Source organism: Austrofundulus limnaeus, unplaced genomic scaffold, assembly GCF_001266775.1.
Source record: "Austrofundulus limnaeus strain Quisiro unplaced genomic scaffold, Austrofundulus_limnaeus-1.0 Scaffold199, whole genome shotgun sequence".
NCBI lineage: Eukaryota > Metazoa > Chordata > Actinopteri > Cyprinodontiformes > Rivulidae > Austrofundulus > Austrofundulus limnaeus.
In genome coordinates this window covers 393,151-411,708 of record NW_013952601.1, presented here as the reverse complement: position 1 = coordinate 411,708, position 18,558 = coordinate 393,151, and the positions used below count along the sequence as shown (strand labels likewise).

At 38.9% G+C, this 18,558-nt stretch overlaps 3 protein-coding genes across 6 annotated transcripts in view; all 3 read right to left on the bottom strand.

The window, feature by feature from the left end:
* Positions 1–4,732: 4,732 nt before the first annotated feature.
* tlr8a (toll-like receptor 8a) lies at positions 4,733–7,900 on the bottom strand. The gene has a single exon (XM_014018705.1). It carries the CDS (start codon positions 7,898–7,900, stop codon positions 4,781–4,783), a length of 3,120 nt encoding a protein of 1,039 aa, XP_013874159.1. The 3' UTR covers positions 4,733–4,780.
* Positions 7,901–10,322: 2,422 nt separating this feature from the next.
* On the bottom strand, positions 10,323–13,619 carry LOC106524764 (toll-like receptor 7). The gene has a single exon (XM_014018707.1). It carries the CDS (start codon positions 13,518–13,520, stop codon positions 10,323–10,325), a length of 3,198 nt encoding a protein of 1,065 aa, XP_013874161.1. The 5' UTR covers positions 13,521–13,619.
* A 2,377-nt stretch (positions 13,620–15,996) lies between these two features.
* frmpd4 (FERM and PDZ domain containing 4) overlaps positions 15,997–18,558 on the bottom strand; it is a 40,203-nt gene continuing 37,641 nt past the window's right edge. For all 4 annotated transcript variants that reach the window (XM_014018671.1, XM_014018668.1, XM_014018669.1 and 1 more), the window contains one exon: positions 15,997–17,731. In XM_014018671.1, coding sequence (XP_013874125.1) covers positions 16,494–17,731 — 1,238 coding nt within the window. In that variant the 3' untranslated portion in view covers positions 15,997–16,493. The remainder of the gene's footprint in view (positions 17,732–18,558) is intronic.

Sequence of the window (18,558 nt, the reverse complement as noted above, 5' to 3'; positions counted from 1 at the left end):
GGCAATATAATGATGTCAGGGTATTTGTTCTCTACATTGTCATAAAATTACTTTCTGTAAATGTTGATGTTATGTTGGTGAAAAACTGTAAAATATTTTCAAAAAAATGGCTCCATATGAATGTGTTAACTGGGAGAAATTCTAATGTTTTTGCAGCCAGTGTAATTAGCTGTTGAGAAATATATTTTAAGTTGCACAAACGTTTCTCTGTCTTGGAGAATGATGTTGTCAGAAGTCAAGCTTTGGGGATTTATCAGACCAAATAAAGGTATGTGGTAAACAACGTGCGAAACAAAAATCTGCACATCTTTGTTTCTGACAACAAAATGCTCCCACCAGTGATTACTGCTGCTAAACGTCTGCCCACACCTTTAAATGTAGACTGTGTAACGTCTCACTCCCCACTCACTCCTCTCTCACTCCTCTCTCACTTCCTGTCTCGGATGTCATTTTTGATCACAACCCGAGCACGATCACTGCCATCATGTCATGTGAGAGTCAGAGTTCTGCCTGTGTGCTGGTGTAAAACAATCCAAACATTTTATAGCTGCAAACTTTTACATTGCTGTCTGTTTTGGATTATATTGACTTTCCATCAGAAGTGAACACAGAACTATCCACTATAGCTAGCTGCTGCTGCCATATTTGCTTATGACAAACTATATAAACCTACGTGAATCATGAAGCAGGCCCTTCCTGACCATGACCCGAGGTTCTCTATCAGAACCAACTTGAATTAGTTTCTTTAGTTTGTTCTGACCTGAATAACGTCAGATTATTTTATGCTTGTATCGTTTCTAGAACACCTAATCAGCTGCAAATTGATAAATGCTTACAAAAATCAAGAATGAAGTTTTTTTTATTTATGTTTGAAACAAAATAATGCTGATTAGTTGGCCCTAACTTTGTAAGAACGTATCACTCACTACTTGTACAACACAAAATTTAGGGTGATGTTTCTGCAGGTTTGAGTCTGAAGTTCTGTCAGCATGGTAGCAGTTCCCATTGCTCTTGCCATAAACAAACGAACTGTTCCTCCAAAAAGCTGTCTACAACATGTATAATGTTAATTCAGTTTTCAACATGACTCTGTTTGTTTTAAGGTTTACCTTGGTTAATGCTCTGTTACACTCCAGGAAAAAAAAAGTTCCATTGATGTCGCTGTAATTTATTTCATATTATTATTACATATTTTCTGTTTCCACTTCCTCAGGTTGCTGACGGCTGAGCTGATTATCTCCAGCGATCCACAGGTGAAAGGCAGAGTGCACCTTAGACAGGACACTGCTCTGACCAACAAATCCTCAACAAACATTTGAGCACACACCCACTCACAACCTGAATGAAATGCACAATCTCCTTCTTACCTACAGGATTGTGCATGTTTTTTGGACAGGAAGAAACTAAAGAATAAGCTGAAGCTCAATGTTAAATATTTAAAGAGTAGTTGTATGCCATTGTTTTCTTGTAAATCTATAATATATTATCTTGACATGTTGTGCCATTGTTCTTGTTTTAAATAGTTTATGTTGTGTATTTTATTAGATGAGCTCTTTACTTAATGACTTACCTGTTTAAGCTTCAGGTCTTATTTTGTCAAATAGAATATGTTCTTTGATAACTCCGTTTCCTCTGTTTTTATTGTTTCAAAGGTTTTAAACATCTGATTTATGCTTCTACTTCACTTTAGTTTTTCTGGTGACTTTTACTAGAAGGAGTACAGATATTTCAACATTTCTGCTGATTCATTTGTTCATGGAAACCTCTCTACTCCTAAGAGCAGACATGTTTGTGAGACTTTCTGTTCTTTCGAGTTTGTGGCTCGGTCGGCTCACACCCTCATCTTTTGTATGTGAACTTTCTCTCCCTTTTCCCCCCACCAGGGCACTATTGAAAGAAGACAAAGATGAATTGTGTGCACTTTGGTGTAGGAACACAAAGAGGCTGAATATTAAAGACCTTTGTCCCAGCCTTTGCTTTTTGTAACCCGGTTACATGGGCACATTTTTTCTTAAATTATATTTAGCATGACATAAGAGTAATTCTAAACAAACTTAACCACAATTAGGTTTTATTTTAAGTGTCACATAATGGTTATTTCTCATTAAAATCAAACAGAATTTTAGGTACACCCGTTTCATTGTTTTTAATGTAAAAAAAGTGATGCAAACAAGTATTTTATGGACGAGTTACTTTTAATTCTGAACTATAAAAATTGTGCTTACTTTGAATCACCACCACATTCCTTACAAAGAATTGTTTAATCTGAGCACTGAGGTCCATGTCTGAGTGAACATGAAACTCAAAGGCTGAGACACTCAGTTTTACCACACTGCTGTAGCTGTGAGATGTTACTTCCACTTGCATGTAAAAATAAGCTGCAGGCCCCAGACTGCACACAAAAGGATAGCAGAATGTAAAAAAAAAACAAGCTAAATGCAGTTTTGTTTTTACAAAGTTTTTTAAAAACATGTTCTTGCAAGGAGGATTGAACTACATTTCATTAGACAGAAAAGGTGCTGTTTGATAAAACGGTTCAACCACAAGTAGTTTAGTGATCAGTGTTATAAACCGTTTTCACCTTTGACAACTTTTCACAGGCCTGACAGATGCAGACTCATGTGGTTAACTCCTTGCTTTAAGTGTTTTAAGATAATCTGCACAAAATTATCCAGATTGTAGGTCTGGGGGGGGGAATACCTTTTACTCCAGTTGAAAATAAATTAGTTCTCTCAAAAAGGTCTTGAGAGTAGAGAAAAAAAGGCCACAAATTCAATGAAATTTGTCTCCCCACAAAGATACAGCTGGCTTCGGTGTGCAGGAGTATGAAGGAAATAGTTTAGTTTGACTGCTACATACTTAGCCTAAGATAGCTCAGTAAATTTTGATGCAAGACCACGAGGCAACGTTTCATCCTTGCACAGTTCCCTTTAGGCCAAATTCAAAATAGGGCTGAGGCAGAGGAAACTCCTTTTAATAATAATGCATACAGAGTTTGACAGATTTGTTTGCTTTTATTTGGCATATTTAAACATGTGCATTTCAGTTTTACATAAGACATTTTAGTGAGTATTCAGTGGCCAGAGCAGGCCAACAAAACCATGAAGTCCACCACATTTCCTGACATGCCAGCTTTAAAATGGCACAGTGCAGACCTTACAGATGACCCAGATCCCAAACAGTCAACCCACACATGTGAAGGTGAGGAATTTGCAGCCATCGCCACAACTGCAAAAGCTACATCTTCAAATATACAAGGCTGATGTTGACAAAGCATGTCGAAGTGTACAGTGCAAGAGTGCTGGACTTCATGAGGACTCTGATTTCTCCTGGTCAATGGCTGCAGAAACAAGAGGTGCACGAGTTATAATCACAGCAACCAAATAAGCATCAGTAAGTCACTTTGTGCGGTACGTACTCTCTTTAGTCGGCAGGGTGTTTTTCTCATGAGTCTCCGTCTTCTTCAGTTTGGTTTTGTCAAAAGTTTCGACTTCCTTCACGTCAGGTTTGTCAGACATTGTTGCAGAGGTGCTGAGTAGAAGGAGTTAATTGTTAGGTTTTTTTTCAAACTTTATAATCAGCACACCTGAGCAGTAACAAGCCCAGAAAGTCAATTGCTGCTTTCATCTGAATATATTGTAGGCTTATTTATGCTAGTGTTAAAACTGACATTCAGTTTAATTAAAATACTGCAACTTGAAAAAGATATTTAAAAAAGCCTTAAAATGACCACAAAGTGTTTCCCTCCTTATTAAGAAATCAACTGCTTTCATAATTCATAATTATCCCCTGCCTTTCTTACACACAAAAMGTACTTTTACACTTAAAATAACTACAATATACAAGCGTGTAAACTTACTTGGAGCTTCCCAGAGAAATCACACCAAACGTTACTGTCGAAACCGGAGGAGCAGAGTAAAGTCTCGCGGCGCGTTCAGCCAATAAATACCCGGGGGTAATGTTAATTACCTCTGACGTCACCGTACGTGCAACCTCAGCGCGGAAGTTAAGTTCATTTTTATCGGAGTTAAGGAGTGATAATAAAACACCAGTCGAGCAGAACGTACGCATAACCGAGTTTATTAGATAAGTAAGTGCGTTTATTTTATATAAAATTACCTTACTAAGCAACAGCAGCAGCTGTGTCTCATTAGTGAAATGGCCCATTTTTTTTAAAATTTATGTAGGTTACTGCTTATGCCACAGCGTTGGCTTTAGCTGCTTTCCCACATAGAAAACGTTACCATTAGGCTATACAATAATTATAATAATAATAAAAAAACTTTAGAGTGAGAAAAGGAAGCTTGGTTTGAGCTCTCATACAGCTCCTTGTTCTGACTTTAACTCTGCTGACCTCTAGTGGCGCAGCGCGGCACTACAGCAAGAGACAGCAGGAGGCTGCAGAGCAGATCTCAGGTTTACAAGGAGATTAAAGACGTGTGAACCTCACCTGTTTTTTATTCATTTACTTCAGACTGACAGTAAACAATGCAATTGAAGAGCACGCAATGTGTTCAGATTTAAATCGACTTGATTTATTTATAAAATGAAATAGATTTACAAACATTCTGAAAGCTTCATTATTATTTAGGTTAATTCAAAATGACTAAATCATGATGTGCGTAAAACAAAACTATGATAGCACTTGTAAAAAAAACTTCTTATGTATAGGTCAAAACATGGGTTATGAATTAAACTTAAATGTTTATTTAAAACAAATACCACTGCACATATAAAAACAGGTAGTTTGCAGATTGTTTTCGCTGACTGGCTTTCTTTTTCACTTGCCAGTGAAGAACTTTGAGTAGGTTTTGTTGTACATAATCTGATTATCCACTCTCACAACATTCCTCAGGTTTTGCCAAAACCAGGGCTCGGCTGCTGCCGTTCTCGGCCACTCCACGACACTTTTCTCACACAACCTCTTCCTGAGACGCAAGAAGTGCGAGTGCTGCAGCACAGGTTCCAGCATCAGCAGCACAATCACATCTACGTTCTCATCCAGCAGTCTTTGGTGGGCCAGATACATTGCCAGCTTGAAGACACCGGTCTCAACGTAGCCTTTTGTCAGGACGAACAAAGTTTTACGACTGTATCGGATACTCTGCATGAGGTTATCCACTAGTGGGACTCCCGGGGTCCAGTCCCTCTCCTCCAAACAAAGAGGATGCTGCTTGTCACCTTCCTCTTCCAGTTTCACTCGCAAGTTCCTCATCACCCACTCAGAGACATGTGGATCTTTGGTGTCGTAGGTTACAAAGACATCGTAAATGTTATCTGGTGAGTGCAAAGATTTGTATCCCTTCAGCTTTGCATTCAAAAAGTGTAAGATATAGGAGGCATCCCAGTAAAATAAATGAGCAATTGTTGCCGCAACCATAAAGGCAATAATAAAGAAACTTGTGAGGATGTACATCTTGAACGCCTGATCGTCATTTACACACGGTGTGAGGTCAAAGCTTATCAGTGGTTTGTTTCTGTCCTTTGCGCGTGTGCCGCACGTCACTGCAGTCGTCAGTCTGGGAATCCTTATTCTGTTTTTTCCTACCCACAAAATGAAGTCTAATGATTCACAAGTACACTGGAATGGGTTTTCCAACAAAAACAAAGTCTTAAGTTTACTCTCTGGTCCCAGTTCGAAAGTCGTTTGATTGATGATGTTTAGTTTGTTGTAGCTGAGGCCAAGAGTTTCAAGGCTTTTCAAGCCGTTAAAAAAACTGTTTTCCAAGTGGAAAATTTTGTTGCCCCTTAAATCAAGTGAAGTCAAAGAGTTGCTGATTGTTGAGTTATCCCCTGCTAAATAAGTCAAAGAATTGTAGCTCAAATCTAAAATCTTAAGTTTAGGCAAATATTTCAGTTTGTCCCATAAAAACTCTATCAGTTTGTTATGGCTGATGCATAGCACTGTGAGGTTACGAGGCAGATTTTCATAAATGTTGGTATGAATGCTTTTAATGTAGTTGTGAGACATGTCTAAAATTGTCAAATTGGTGAGATAGGTGAAAAGGTTCTCGTAGGAGCCGTCGCTGTGTTTCCAGAGAACTCCGAGGGAGTTATGCGTGAACCGAAGTTCGGCTAGCGATTTGCTGTGCATCTGTTTCGTTGTTAACTTGGAAATGGAATTGTGACTCATATTCAGCACTCTCAGGACAGGCAAATTTTTCATGAAGTTCAAATTGAGTGTTATCCCGAATGCTCTGAAGTAGTGCGGGTTGTAGCTGAGGTCCAGAACTTCCAGTTTCTTTAGTTCTTTAAAGGCGCCATCGAAGGCCAGATCAACCTTATTGAAGGACAGGTCCAAGTAGGTCAAATTAGGCAGCGAGGAGAACTCTGTGCCATTGAGTGCTGCTGAGAATCCATTCCCTGACAAGTTGAGGCAGGCGATGTCTCCGTATCCCTCAAACTGCTCAGGAGAAATGAAGAACAGATTGTTGGAGCTGAGGCTTATGACCCGTCCCGCCTCAAAGCACTCCTCTTTTATAAGACCGTGGGTTAACTCGTGAGTGAACAGCTGTGGTTTGGGTTTTATGAACGATGAAACAGAAAGATCTGACCTCTGAGGGTATCCACATCTTGGTTTTCGGAGGGTTGTTTTTGGAATGGGATATAGCCTGTTCTCTGCAAGGTAAATCATTTTCAAATGGTGGAATTTTCTGAAAACACTGGGGTCAGAGCTAATAATAAAGTTAGTACCTAAATTCAGCGCAGTCAGATTTTCAAGTTTATATAAAGGTTCAAGTGTGGATTGGTCAAGAGTCTTGAAGACCATCCCTTCCATGTGCAAAGTTTTTAAAGATGTAAGGTTTGAGAATTCCTTTGAGAGACTTATTGTGTCCGGGTAATCCTTAGAAGCAAAGTTGAAAGAAATATCTATTATTTCAAGCTTTGAGAGGTATGTTAAAAACACAGCCTTTTCTCCAGTAACTGATTTCATCAAGAAGTTTTCTGAAAGGAACARATTTCTGAGTTCAGTCAGGTTCTTAAACCAAGATGGATTCAGATATTTCAGGGAGTTTCCTGCCAGATTAAGTGAGTAAAGGTGCGTTAGATTTTCAAATGCATCTGCGTCAATGTCAAGAGAACCATTAGTGCAAGGAACACAAGGATGCAGAGAATTTTGACATCTTGGACAATTTCCTTGCAGTTTAAGGACTCTTAAATTACACAATCCAGAAAAATCATCTTTAAATATGTGCTGTATTCCATTTGCGGTGAGATTCAGCTTGTTTAAAGATTGGGGTAATCCTATAGGAACGTGGCTCAGGTTGTTAAAAGACAGGTCCAGAACTTGTAGTTTGATCAATTTAGCAAAACTGTTGTCTTCAATTTCAATGTGTTTTCCACACAGATTGCCAAAGTAGCAGTTTCTGGAAAACCACAGCTGGGTCAGGTTTGTTAAGTTGGCAAGGCTTGTTTTTGTTAGGAGTGTGATCTGGTTGTTGACCAGCTCGAGGACTTCCACACTGACAGGAATGGTTTGTGGGACTTCCTTCATACGCAGCCCAGTCAGTTTCAGCTCACGCAGTTTGGTTAGGTTTTTGAAATTCGCCATAATTCTCACATTCTTGTTCTTGTTTGCCCAGTTGAGATTGAGCCAAGTCAAATTCAGCAGACCAGAAAAGGCATCAGCGTCAATTCTCTTAATGAAGTTTTCTGATAAGTCGAGATCAGTTGCGTTGCCAGTTATCCCGCGAGGTACAGCTTCTAGTCTGCGTCCTCTGCAGTCAAATAGGACCTTGGAGGTGTYAAAGGCTGTGACGTCACAGGGGAAGTTGGGTAACATCCATAAAGGAGTGCATGCCACAGGTTGGGTCTTTGGATGGWAGCACATGCAGAGGAGGAGCAGATGAATCCAAGCCTTACCAGTCTGTAAACAAATAATGGAGTAAAAAGTTAACATTTAACATGTTGTGTAATCCAGTTTATGTAAAAGTCAAGCTTAAAAACCTGTTGGAACAATGAATTTGTGCCCAGTCGAACTTCTCACTTGTACTTGTTTTTTTTTCCCACTTGTCTGGTTTTAACTGGACATTCAGTTCCTCATAYTCTTTGTCTTCCAAAACACAACAAGGAACTTGATCTATTCTCTATATTTCTCTATTCCACACACCCCTCCCCCACCACACACATAAAAAGAAGCACACACTTCCACCCACTACTGTGTTAAAGCAAAAGTCAAACTGAAACAAATTTTAGTTTAACTATTCACCAGTTTTGGACAAGTCYAGGTCACTTTGTAGTATTTGACAATTTATAATATGTTATTTTATGCCATCATCTCAAGTATTCTRCCATGATATTTTGCATCTCTCAGGTGATTGCTGCTCTCTGTTGTCATTTTATATCTCTCTGATCATATTATGACTTGAGTATTATTGGTTGCAATTTAGCATTTTAAAGATTTTCTTATGTGTCCCTGTAGCCAGTTTATGTTGCTTGTTGCAATTTTGATAATTTTTAATCTTTTTAAAGGCACTGCTGAGTCCTTCTTTGGTGTGATTTAAGTATTTATTTGGCTATTTAGTCACTATTTTTCATCACTCGTTTGACAGACGTAGCAACACTACATGGCATATAGAAGTTGACTTCCTCTGTTGTGTTAAAAAAATGGAACTTGCACATTTTATTGGGCTGCACCTATAATTAATTTAGGTAATTATGCCTTCTTATGGCATGCATTGATCTACTAATGCAGTATTACAGCTAAGTGGTAATTTTCAGAAAAAAMAAMAMWAWAAAAAACAGAAGCTATARTGAAGAAGAYAAAAGTAAATCTAAAATTGATTTTTTGCTTTAAGGAGTGATCATTTAAAGCACTTAAAAGTTTCTTATGATTTTAAAGGAATAAAAAGACATTTTGCATTAATTTATGGTCAAATTATATTTAGGTGCATTTTAAAATCTGAACTCATTCTGCAAAGTGTTGGAAACTGTTGTTTTGTAAGTCATCAGCAGGTGGTAGTRGTAAGTTAGGTAAATATTCAGATGGAAAAACTTGTTTTCTCTAGTCATGCTTTGGTCACARATTTAGATTCTGTAAGCGTTAATCTTTTACTGTAAAACTGTAATATTAGTTGTACAACTTCTCAATAAGATTTATAACTACATGCCAAAAAACACTGCAAGAGATGTTAAATACAGTAATATAGTCATCTAATTTGTGCTTGCAATAGCTTTTTAATGCTATTAGTAAATGGRCTGTACATGTATARGACCTTTCTATCCAACCAGGATACACAAAGTGCTTCACACCACAATCTGTGCCCTCATTTATCCATTCACACATCACTCTACTATGTCTCTCTACAAAGCTAATACAGGTGAATCAATCTATAGAGACTAATCAGTGCTTTAAATCACATTCATACACTGATGGGACACATATCAGAGGCAGTGGGGGTTTCAGTGCCTTGCCCAGTGACACTTTAACATGTGATGGAATAGTGGGAAATCGAACTGCCAACTCTCACATTGGAAGAACGACTCCCCTAACCACTCTAACACAACTAGTGACTGGGCTTCCTTGTTTCAAAGATCAAAAATGCATTTGACTGCATATCTTGGAATAACTATGCCTCTAATTGTTGAAAGACATATGAATAAAAAAATCAGACATGAGTTTTATATCTGTCATTCAGCTTTAATATAATTGAACACGTTTAAAATCGCAGCATACTTTGCAAAATATACTTTGAACGGGTTAGTATTTATGAGTCAGTTAAATTTGTATAATTGTATGATAATCTCAGTGCAATAATGCAAAAACACATGATAAAAAACAGTTAAAAACATAAAGAAAACCTGAAAGCTCTGCTGATTATTCCAGTCTGATATTTGAACTCACCATTGTACGCAAACTGTGTCGATCCTGATCTCAGACAAAACAGTTTTTAAACCCAGTGGTGCTTGCAATATAAAATCTTTTAGATCTCAAAAGTACATTTGTAATGAGTCAACATTTTGTCTTTATTTGTTATATCCACATGCTATGAGAGAAAAGAAAAAAACTCCACTGTGACCAATATAAAAGCATCAAACTCATTGGTTCAGCAAGACAGGATGTGGAAGAAAAGCGGCACATGAATAGCAGAAGTAACAGTATACATGTTTCATTTCCTTGTTTTTGTGATGTTCACAGCTTTACTGCCTTACTGGACAAACATCACAAACAGAATATTGTGTGTCAGCAGTGTGCAAATCAGGTCTCAAAAAATGGTAGAAAATCCCAGGTAAATAAAAATAATTGCCCAGGTTTTTTTTTCAATATTTAAATATTTACAAACCACATGAAAGTAAACTCAGAGATTCTCATTTTTGTACATTTATAATGTCTCCTTGAAGAGATTGCTGTACTGTTTATGACTCTCAGTAGACAGTACACTTCTGAGGCTAAACCAGAAATATGGTTGTGCCTGTGGGTTTGTTGGCCATTCAAGAACTGACCGTTTATACAGTCTCTTCCGTAATCGCAGGTACCTTGAATTGCAAGGTAGCTTCTCCAAAAAAATGAGCACTATCACATCATCTTTTTCATCCATTAGTCTTTGGTGGGCCATGTAGAAGGCTGTTCTGAAGTTCCCTCCTTCGATGTATTTTTTGGTGAGGATGAACACTGTCCTTTTGCTCTTCTGGATGCTCTGAGAGAGGTTGTCAATCAGGGGACATCCAGGGACCCAATCTCGCTCCTCCAGACACAGCGTCAAGCGGTGCTCTCCACGGCCCTCCAGATGAGTGCGCATCTCCTTCATCACCCACTCTGCCACTGCGGGATCATCTTTGTCATAGATGACAAAGGCATCATAGAGCGCACTCGGTGAGTGCAGGCGGCCGTAGCCTTTGATCTTTGCCCTGCAGAAGTGGTAGATGTACCAGACGTCCCACAGGAAGAGATGACTGGAGATGGACACAATGAGGAAACTGAGGAGGAGGAATGTCATAAGGATGTAGAGGATGATTGACAGGAAGGAATACTGGCAGGCCGTTAAGTCCACTGAAACCACAGGACGGCCTCTTTGTGCACCCGGAGAAGCACAGGTAACATCTACACCCAGACGAGGGATGGTCACCGTGGTTCTGTTCAGCCAAGTGATGAACCAAGTGGCATTGCAGGTGCAAAGAAATCTGTTTTTGTGCAGAAGCAACATGTCCATCTGCTTAACCACATTGTCTGGAAAGCTGGATTCCTCAATATACTTTATGTGRTTAAAGCTAAGATCCAGATATTTTAGGCTGAAAGCATCCTTGAGGAAATTTGGTGTGAGTTTAAAGATTTGATTTTTGTGTAGAATAAGATTCTCAAGTGATGAGGTACAGTTTGACAACATTCGTGGAACAGTAGTTAAGTAGTTTCCACTTAGGTCTAAAACACGTAGAGACTGCAGAAGTGAAAGTCTCCCCCAATTGAAAGATTTTAGTTTGTTGCTGTTAATRTAGAGCTGTGACAGCTTGTCTGGAAGACCATTGAAGACTTCTGGTTGTATAGAAATAAGATTGTTATGTGAGATATCAAGGGCTTTTAGATTTATCAACTTCTTGAAATAGTTGACGTATCTAGTGTCCCCATCTCTCCACAACATGTCTAAGCGGTTATCTCTGAACTCTAACCTCTCTAGAGATTCACTCTCCATCTCCATGTTAGTGGAAGTGGAAATCTTATTGTGATTCATCCGCAGTGTCTTTAGGTTTTTTAAATTCTTAGTGAAATTAAGCATGTGGGTCAAACCCTCTGACTCAAAATAATGATTGTTGTTGCTTACATCTAAGACGACMAGGTTCGTCAGCTCTTGAAATGCAGAGGCGTAGAGCAGGTCCAGGCGATTCCATGAGAAGTCCAGGTATTTTAAGCTGGCCAGGTTGATGAATTCAGAACCGTTTAGGCTTTGGCTCATGGCGTTTCCAGATAAATTGAGACATTTCAGCTCTTTCAAATTCAAAAACCTTGAATGCAAGAAAAACAGGTTGTTTCTGCTGACATCCAATGTCTTTCCGAACATACTGCACTCCTTCTTGACAAAGGATGTAACTATTCCAAGTTCCTTGTCTTTGTATTTGCAGCTGCGTGCATATTCATCATATCTGAAGTAATGGATCTCTCTTACTTCCTTGTTTTTGAGCTGATCAGCCTCTGACATGGGGGACCAGAGCAAGGGCTCTCCTCTGGTAAAACCAAGCTCATCTTGGCCATCAGAAGGAGATGATATTTTGTTGTCAGACAGACTTATTATTTTAAAGCTTTTTAATTCCATCAGAATACTCAGGTTTGCCATTTTAATAAAGTTTGTACCAAGATCTACAACCTCCAGATTGGACAGAGGTTTTAAAGGAGCAATGCTGTCCAGCTTTAGCTGCTGAAACACATAACCTTTGATTCTAAGAATCTTAAGAGATTTGAGGGAGGAGAAGCTGGGCGACAGTCTGAGAGTTTGAGGATATCTCTGAAGCTCATAATTAAATGACAGGTCCAGTTCTTCTAGCTTACCCAGGTGCAGAGGAAAGGTAGTGATCCCAATCTCTCTGGCTAAAAAGTTTGATGAGAGATCAAGCACTTTGAGAGCTTTCATGCTGGCAAACCATTCCGGCAGCACACGTGTCAGCGAGTTACTGTGCAGTCGTAGCGTTTTCAGTTTGGTCAACATTTTAAAAGCTGTCTCACTGATTTTAAGCGGTGCATTGTTCGAACATGGACTGCACGGGAAAGGGGCATTGTAGCATCGAGGACAGTTTCCGCTGATATCTAGAATCTCAAGGTTGGTTAAGTTTCTGAAATCCTCATCAGTGACCTCTTGAATGTTGTTGTTGTAGAGATACAGTTCTTTCAAACTTGTAGGCAGTTGATGGGGAATGAAGGACAAGTTGTTTGACTTGAGAGATAACAATGTTAAATAGTTTAACTGTTGAAATGCACCATTTTCAATATAATATGAGGCATTACAGGGGTTACGATAATAGCAGTTCTGTCCTAGATATAGCACTTGAATATTCTGGATYTCAGTGAGGTTTGCTTTAGAAATGTAAAAAATATGATTTACTTCCAAACTCAGCAGGATAAGATTTGAAGGCAAGCCTTTAGGTATGCTGTAGAGCTGATTTCCATCCAGATACAGTGCTCTTAAATTCTCCAGTGTGGTAAAGGTGTTTTCCTCAATCGTCACACTCTTTGTGCACATGTGGTCCTTTGAGCCRATTTTGATGGGCACACAGTTGCACCTCATGTCGATCTCTGTCAGGTTAACCAGACCGTGAAAGGAGGTTGAGTTTAATTTTGGAATATGGTTGATGGTGAGAGTCAGGTTGGTAGTCTCTCTGGGGATGGCACTGGGGATTTCCGTGAGGCTTCTCTCGGTGCAGTCCACTTTCACCTGGGTTCCATTGCTGACCTCGCTGACGTCACATGGCAGAGTTTTTGGGTAAGAGATGCCAGTTGTTGATTTATTGAAATGAAACCAAAGTCCCAGTAGTGTCACACAAATCTGCACAAAAATAGAAACATCTATGAAAGTGGTACGGAGAAATAATCGCATGAAAAAACAAATTGCACAAAAGCGTTAGAAATATTTTGAGTCAGAGGGTGAGGAATTACTCGAACAAGTAACTACATTTTCAACTTACATTACAGAATATCTGACCAAACCACCTCAGTTTAGCTACATGTAAATCAAAAGTAAAATAATAAATACGGTATACTTACTAATTGAAGAGACATTGTGACTTTAACAAGAGGTCCTGCTTGTGTTGTAAAGCTGGTCTGAATAGCAAAGAGCTCTAATGTGACAATCAGTTCTGAGGTGATAGTGTGAAAGTAGCAGATGGCTGTGTTGATCCATTGTGTGTATAATTAGTCAGCATCACTTCCTATTTGTTTCAGACCACTGACACTGAGCAAACATTTAAGGATCTCACTCCAGTTGTAAAGCATAGCGGCACAATTGAAGACCTTGTGACTGTACTTTTGGCTATAACATACGTGAAAAGATGGTTTCATTTCTGCTGAAGAAGTAGAGGAAAGTGAAACAATTGGACAAAGTTTACAAATTTACACAGTAAATCGGGCATTTTTTTCTGTCATTTGTGGCTATCGTGGCTGCATGGCTGAATAACATCCACCCCCACCTGTTCACATAACAAGCATGTCTTGTCTGACATTAAAAATGGATTAAGTTTTTTTAAATAGGGTTAGGGTTTTACAACAAATTATTTATGAATATAAATTACCTTCTTCAAATTATATAATCTGTAGCATTTAGAACACACATAACCTGATACATGAAGAAAAAATGATTGTCTTATCATGATCCAGCTAATGAGTTAACAAAAAATAAATATCTCACCAAAAGTCCAATAATTTGACTTTAAAATAAGAAGATAACAGAAAAATACAAGTAACTCTGTTACTCTTTCCACATCAAAATTAATGATTACAGAATGATTCTAACTCACTTTTCTTGTAATGAAWGTTGTTCAACTGTACTAAACACAATGAAAAACGGAGTAAACTGTGTTACATTTAATGTAAAAAGTGACCTTTGGGGCTGGATAAAACATTAATGAAGGTCAGATTTGGCTCACGAGCCTCCAGTTTGTAACTTGTGCATTAGTTTATCAATTTAATCAGAACTAAATGCTGTTTTATTAAACAGAATTTGTTCAAAGAGCTATCTATATCAGGCAAAATAATACTGGCTCGTAACTTTTTAACAGAACACCACTTCAAATGATCTGAACTGTCCGCTAACCCTAGGTTATGTGCTAAGGTGTTATGTTGTGGCCTCCTTGTGTAACTGATTTGACATGAGGTAATGAGTGGGGCCGAAATTGGATTGCTATTGTGCAAAGTTTTTATAGCAGTTCATGCAAACATTGTTTTATAGTCCTTTACACTGCCATAAACTTTGCATTAGACATGTGCAAAGTTAACAAGTATAGTATAATTTCCTTGCTAGAAGTGTTTGTGGTGGCACGATTTACCAAGAATGCAGAAACACGTTGGAATAAATGCACAGAAAGTCTGCGTGTATGGTCGTCAAATGATTTAATTTGAGCAACAACAGAGCAGAAGTCAATCAGAGAAGTCTGTCAAGTTGTGGCTGCTCGTCAGCGCAGAGCAGCTGATAATATAACATCCTGTGACATGCTTACAACCAATCACAGTTCGCCAACTGTGAACCATCTAACCAATGACAGAGCTGTCAACCCGGAAACACCTTATCAAAATAAAATGGGTCGTGCATTGCTGGAGTCTTGAGGTCTGGGCTGATTGAGTAAAACAGCCGAAACTAGTTATCATGAGATATGATTACTGGACAGTGTCAAGGTAGAACAAATATACATAATTAATCCATAACATGTTCATAGCTGCACATGAAGTGCTACAGCTAGCTTCTGCTTCTTGTGCTTGTAATTAGCTATCATCTTCTAAACAAATATAAAATCACTGATGTTGCTTTACAATGGCAGAAATCCACATTGGTCTTGGTATTGCTAATACCAGACTATAGCTTATCAATTTGGACAGAATTAAAGTCTGTTTCTGCAAACTGAGGTCATTCACAGAGCTAACTAAAACAGGTAAGATACTGATTCTACACGAGTTTCCGCAGAACCCTACTTCATAAGAACTTAGTCATGTCTCATTTTTTTCAAATCCTGAAGTTGTTGCAAACTAACATTTTCATTTGTCTGACCTGTTGATATTAACAAGTGAATAAATGTAAATAATGTACTACATATTGCTTGTATTGGCATACAGTATAAATGATAAATGGCCTGAAATTATACAGCACTTTATCAAGTCCCTAACGCCTTCCTGCCATCCACACACACATACACACATTCACACACTGATGGTTGTGTTACATTGTAGCCACAGCTGCAGCACAGAGGTGAGGCTGCCATGCACCGGTGCCACCGGGCCCTCGGACCAAGGTGGGTGAAGTGTCTTACCTGCCTATCTTGGTCGTAAAAATGCAACACGGAAGCCAATAAAAACACAACTAAGTGAAGAATTTTCAAAAGTTTTATTTTATTGATGTTGACAAAAATAACAAGAAAGTACTTAATATTCATGTGTAAATAATTAATTAAAACAAGTGATTCAACAAATGAAAAAGCTGTATGACGTACAATATTTTTTAAAACATCTTGTCTTGTGCAATGATTTGTCTAGAACTTTGTAGTGTATGCATTTCTCCATTATATATCTATTTTTTACAGTTTATAAACAAGRTACACATAGAATAGTAATTATTTACATCTCTTCAGATATCAATGAATAATTAAAATAATCCTTATTATATAATATTAAATAATATACTTGAGAGGGAGGTCATATGCTTTTTAATAGCGGGCTTTATATAATCTCTTTAAAACTTTTAATTCATATAATTTCATAGATTCTTTAGATAATAAAATATTGTATAGACAAGGCAAGAATTTTTTTCACAGCAATTCACATTTGGTTTTTAAAACCCATGTCTCTCATGTATGGCTTAAAAAAATCAACAATCAGAAATAAACAACAGTTTTTTGTTGAGCAGTGTTTTCAGTGAGTTGGTTAGTGTGTTTGTAATAACAGAAATGGTGGCAGAGTGATGTATCAATGCGTTCACACTTTGGTCTCCGGGGGAGCCACCTGCAGCCACTTCAGCAGCTTTCAGCAGACACACGTAGTTCATGACGACCTCATCCACCTTCACCACCACCTCGCGGCGTTCACGCTCGATGACCAGGCCCTCCACCAGCGACATGCAGGCTTGCGCTAAGCAACACAGTGTGTGGAAACTGTGTGTCAGGGTGAGCAGCAGCTCCTCCGGGCTGCTGTACTCGGTGGCCATCTGACTGCAGGCGGCGCTCAGTGCTTTGGCCTGCAGTGAAAGCAGCTGGGACAGCATCTCCATGTCAGCCTCACTGACCTCAGGTACATCGCTTTTGGGCTTCTGTTTCACACTGCAACGCAACACACTGATCATATCTAAGGCATCTTTCCGTGCAAGTGCAAACCCTGTGTGAAGGCTATATGTTTTGCCCTTCATTGAATTTATATAAGCTAGCCTGTCTTTGAGATCCATGGCATTCACAGATGAGGGCACGTTGCTTTCCTCAGCTTTGCTGCCTTCTTTCAAGGCCGCATTTTTCTTGCAGCTGAAAGAAACGGAGCTCTCAGAGAACAGAACGTGTGAATACATGTCTCTGTCTTCATCACTACCTTGAGCGTTTGACGCTTTCCTGAGGAAGCAGTGACTAAATGGCCCACGGCACCTCCACGCTCCTGCATCCGACCTCGGAGCTGTTGACTCCAGCAGCAACACCGAGACTCCTGCTGGCTGTCCTCTTCCCGTCGAATCGGAGGCGACCGATCCCTGGGACAAGCTCTTGGGTAAGGTTTTGGCAGAGAACACGCTCAGCTCTTTTGGGGGATCTTGAGACTGCAGATTCTGACCACCAATCTTCCCTGTAAGTGTGGCTTTGGTCTTTCCTATCAGTGCTTCTAAGCTCTTGGAAGCAGGCATTAAGGTGCTCCAGCTCCTTCTGAGCATGTGAACCCTGTGCGACTTCCTGAGGCTGCTTGTTGTCGGGCCACATGACGATAGGTCGAGCTCAGGGCTGGCCAGTGTTACCTCGCTGGGCTCTGTGCTACTTCGTAAAGATAAAGGTGATATGATTGTGGTGGTGGTACTGGTCTCATTACAGAGAGTGAAAGATGACTCTTTCCCAGTCTTCTTCAGCTGTGTGCAAGCTACACTAGGGGTAGTAGGAAAACAGAGAGAACTGTTAAGTATCAAACGATTCTCTTCAAAAATCTAATTTACAAAGATAACCCAACAAACATGCAACTTGTACTTAGCTAATGCTAATGCAAGATACATTAGAAAGTCTCATGTCACACATTGATTCTTTCACACAGTGCAAAACAAAGAGAACAAAAGCAAGGGTTTCAGACTAATGTTTAGTAAATCATCAGTTGGCTCCAGACTCTGCTTGAAAAGAAATCGTACACCAAGCTGAACAGAAAACTTGAGAGGCCTGCTTTTAGGAAACAGACCAATATACCTGTTTAATCAGCCTTATAGTGGGCCAAAGGTTTAACTTTTACCACCATGGTGTCAGCCACTGTATAGACAGGCTGTTTGCTTTTGTTTTCAAGACATTTTAGTTTAAAATACGGAAGCTTGGATATTCCTTGCAGATACAGATATAAAGTGAGATTGACTTTCTATTTCCAACTTTGGGATTATTCTTATCCATGGTCTTCCAAAATGTAAGAGTACCATTTTGTTTCATGGGCTGARCTTAAAATGTGCTCTCAAGCACCTTTAAACCTCACATGTGTTATTTTTAGCATAAAAACATGTCATGGTCAGTATCACTTCATTGCCAGTTTGGTTGCACTTTYACAGGGTGGGTACTTTCTTGCTTAGACTTTTTTGTGAGAGTTTTTTATTTTATTTTATTTTCTGGTGGATTTTAAACTGTTTTTGTTAATCACACTGAGCTAAAAATATCAAATATTTCCCCCAGTTTTATATTAAACAAAATGAGTAGCTCTGATTGTCAATCTTAAGA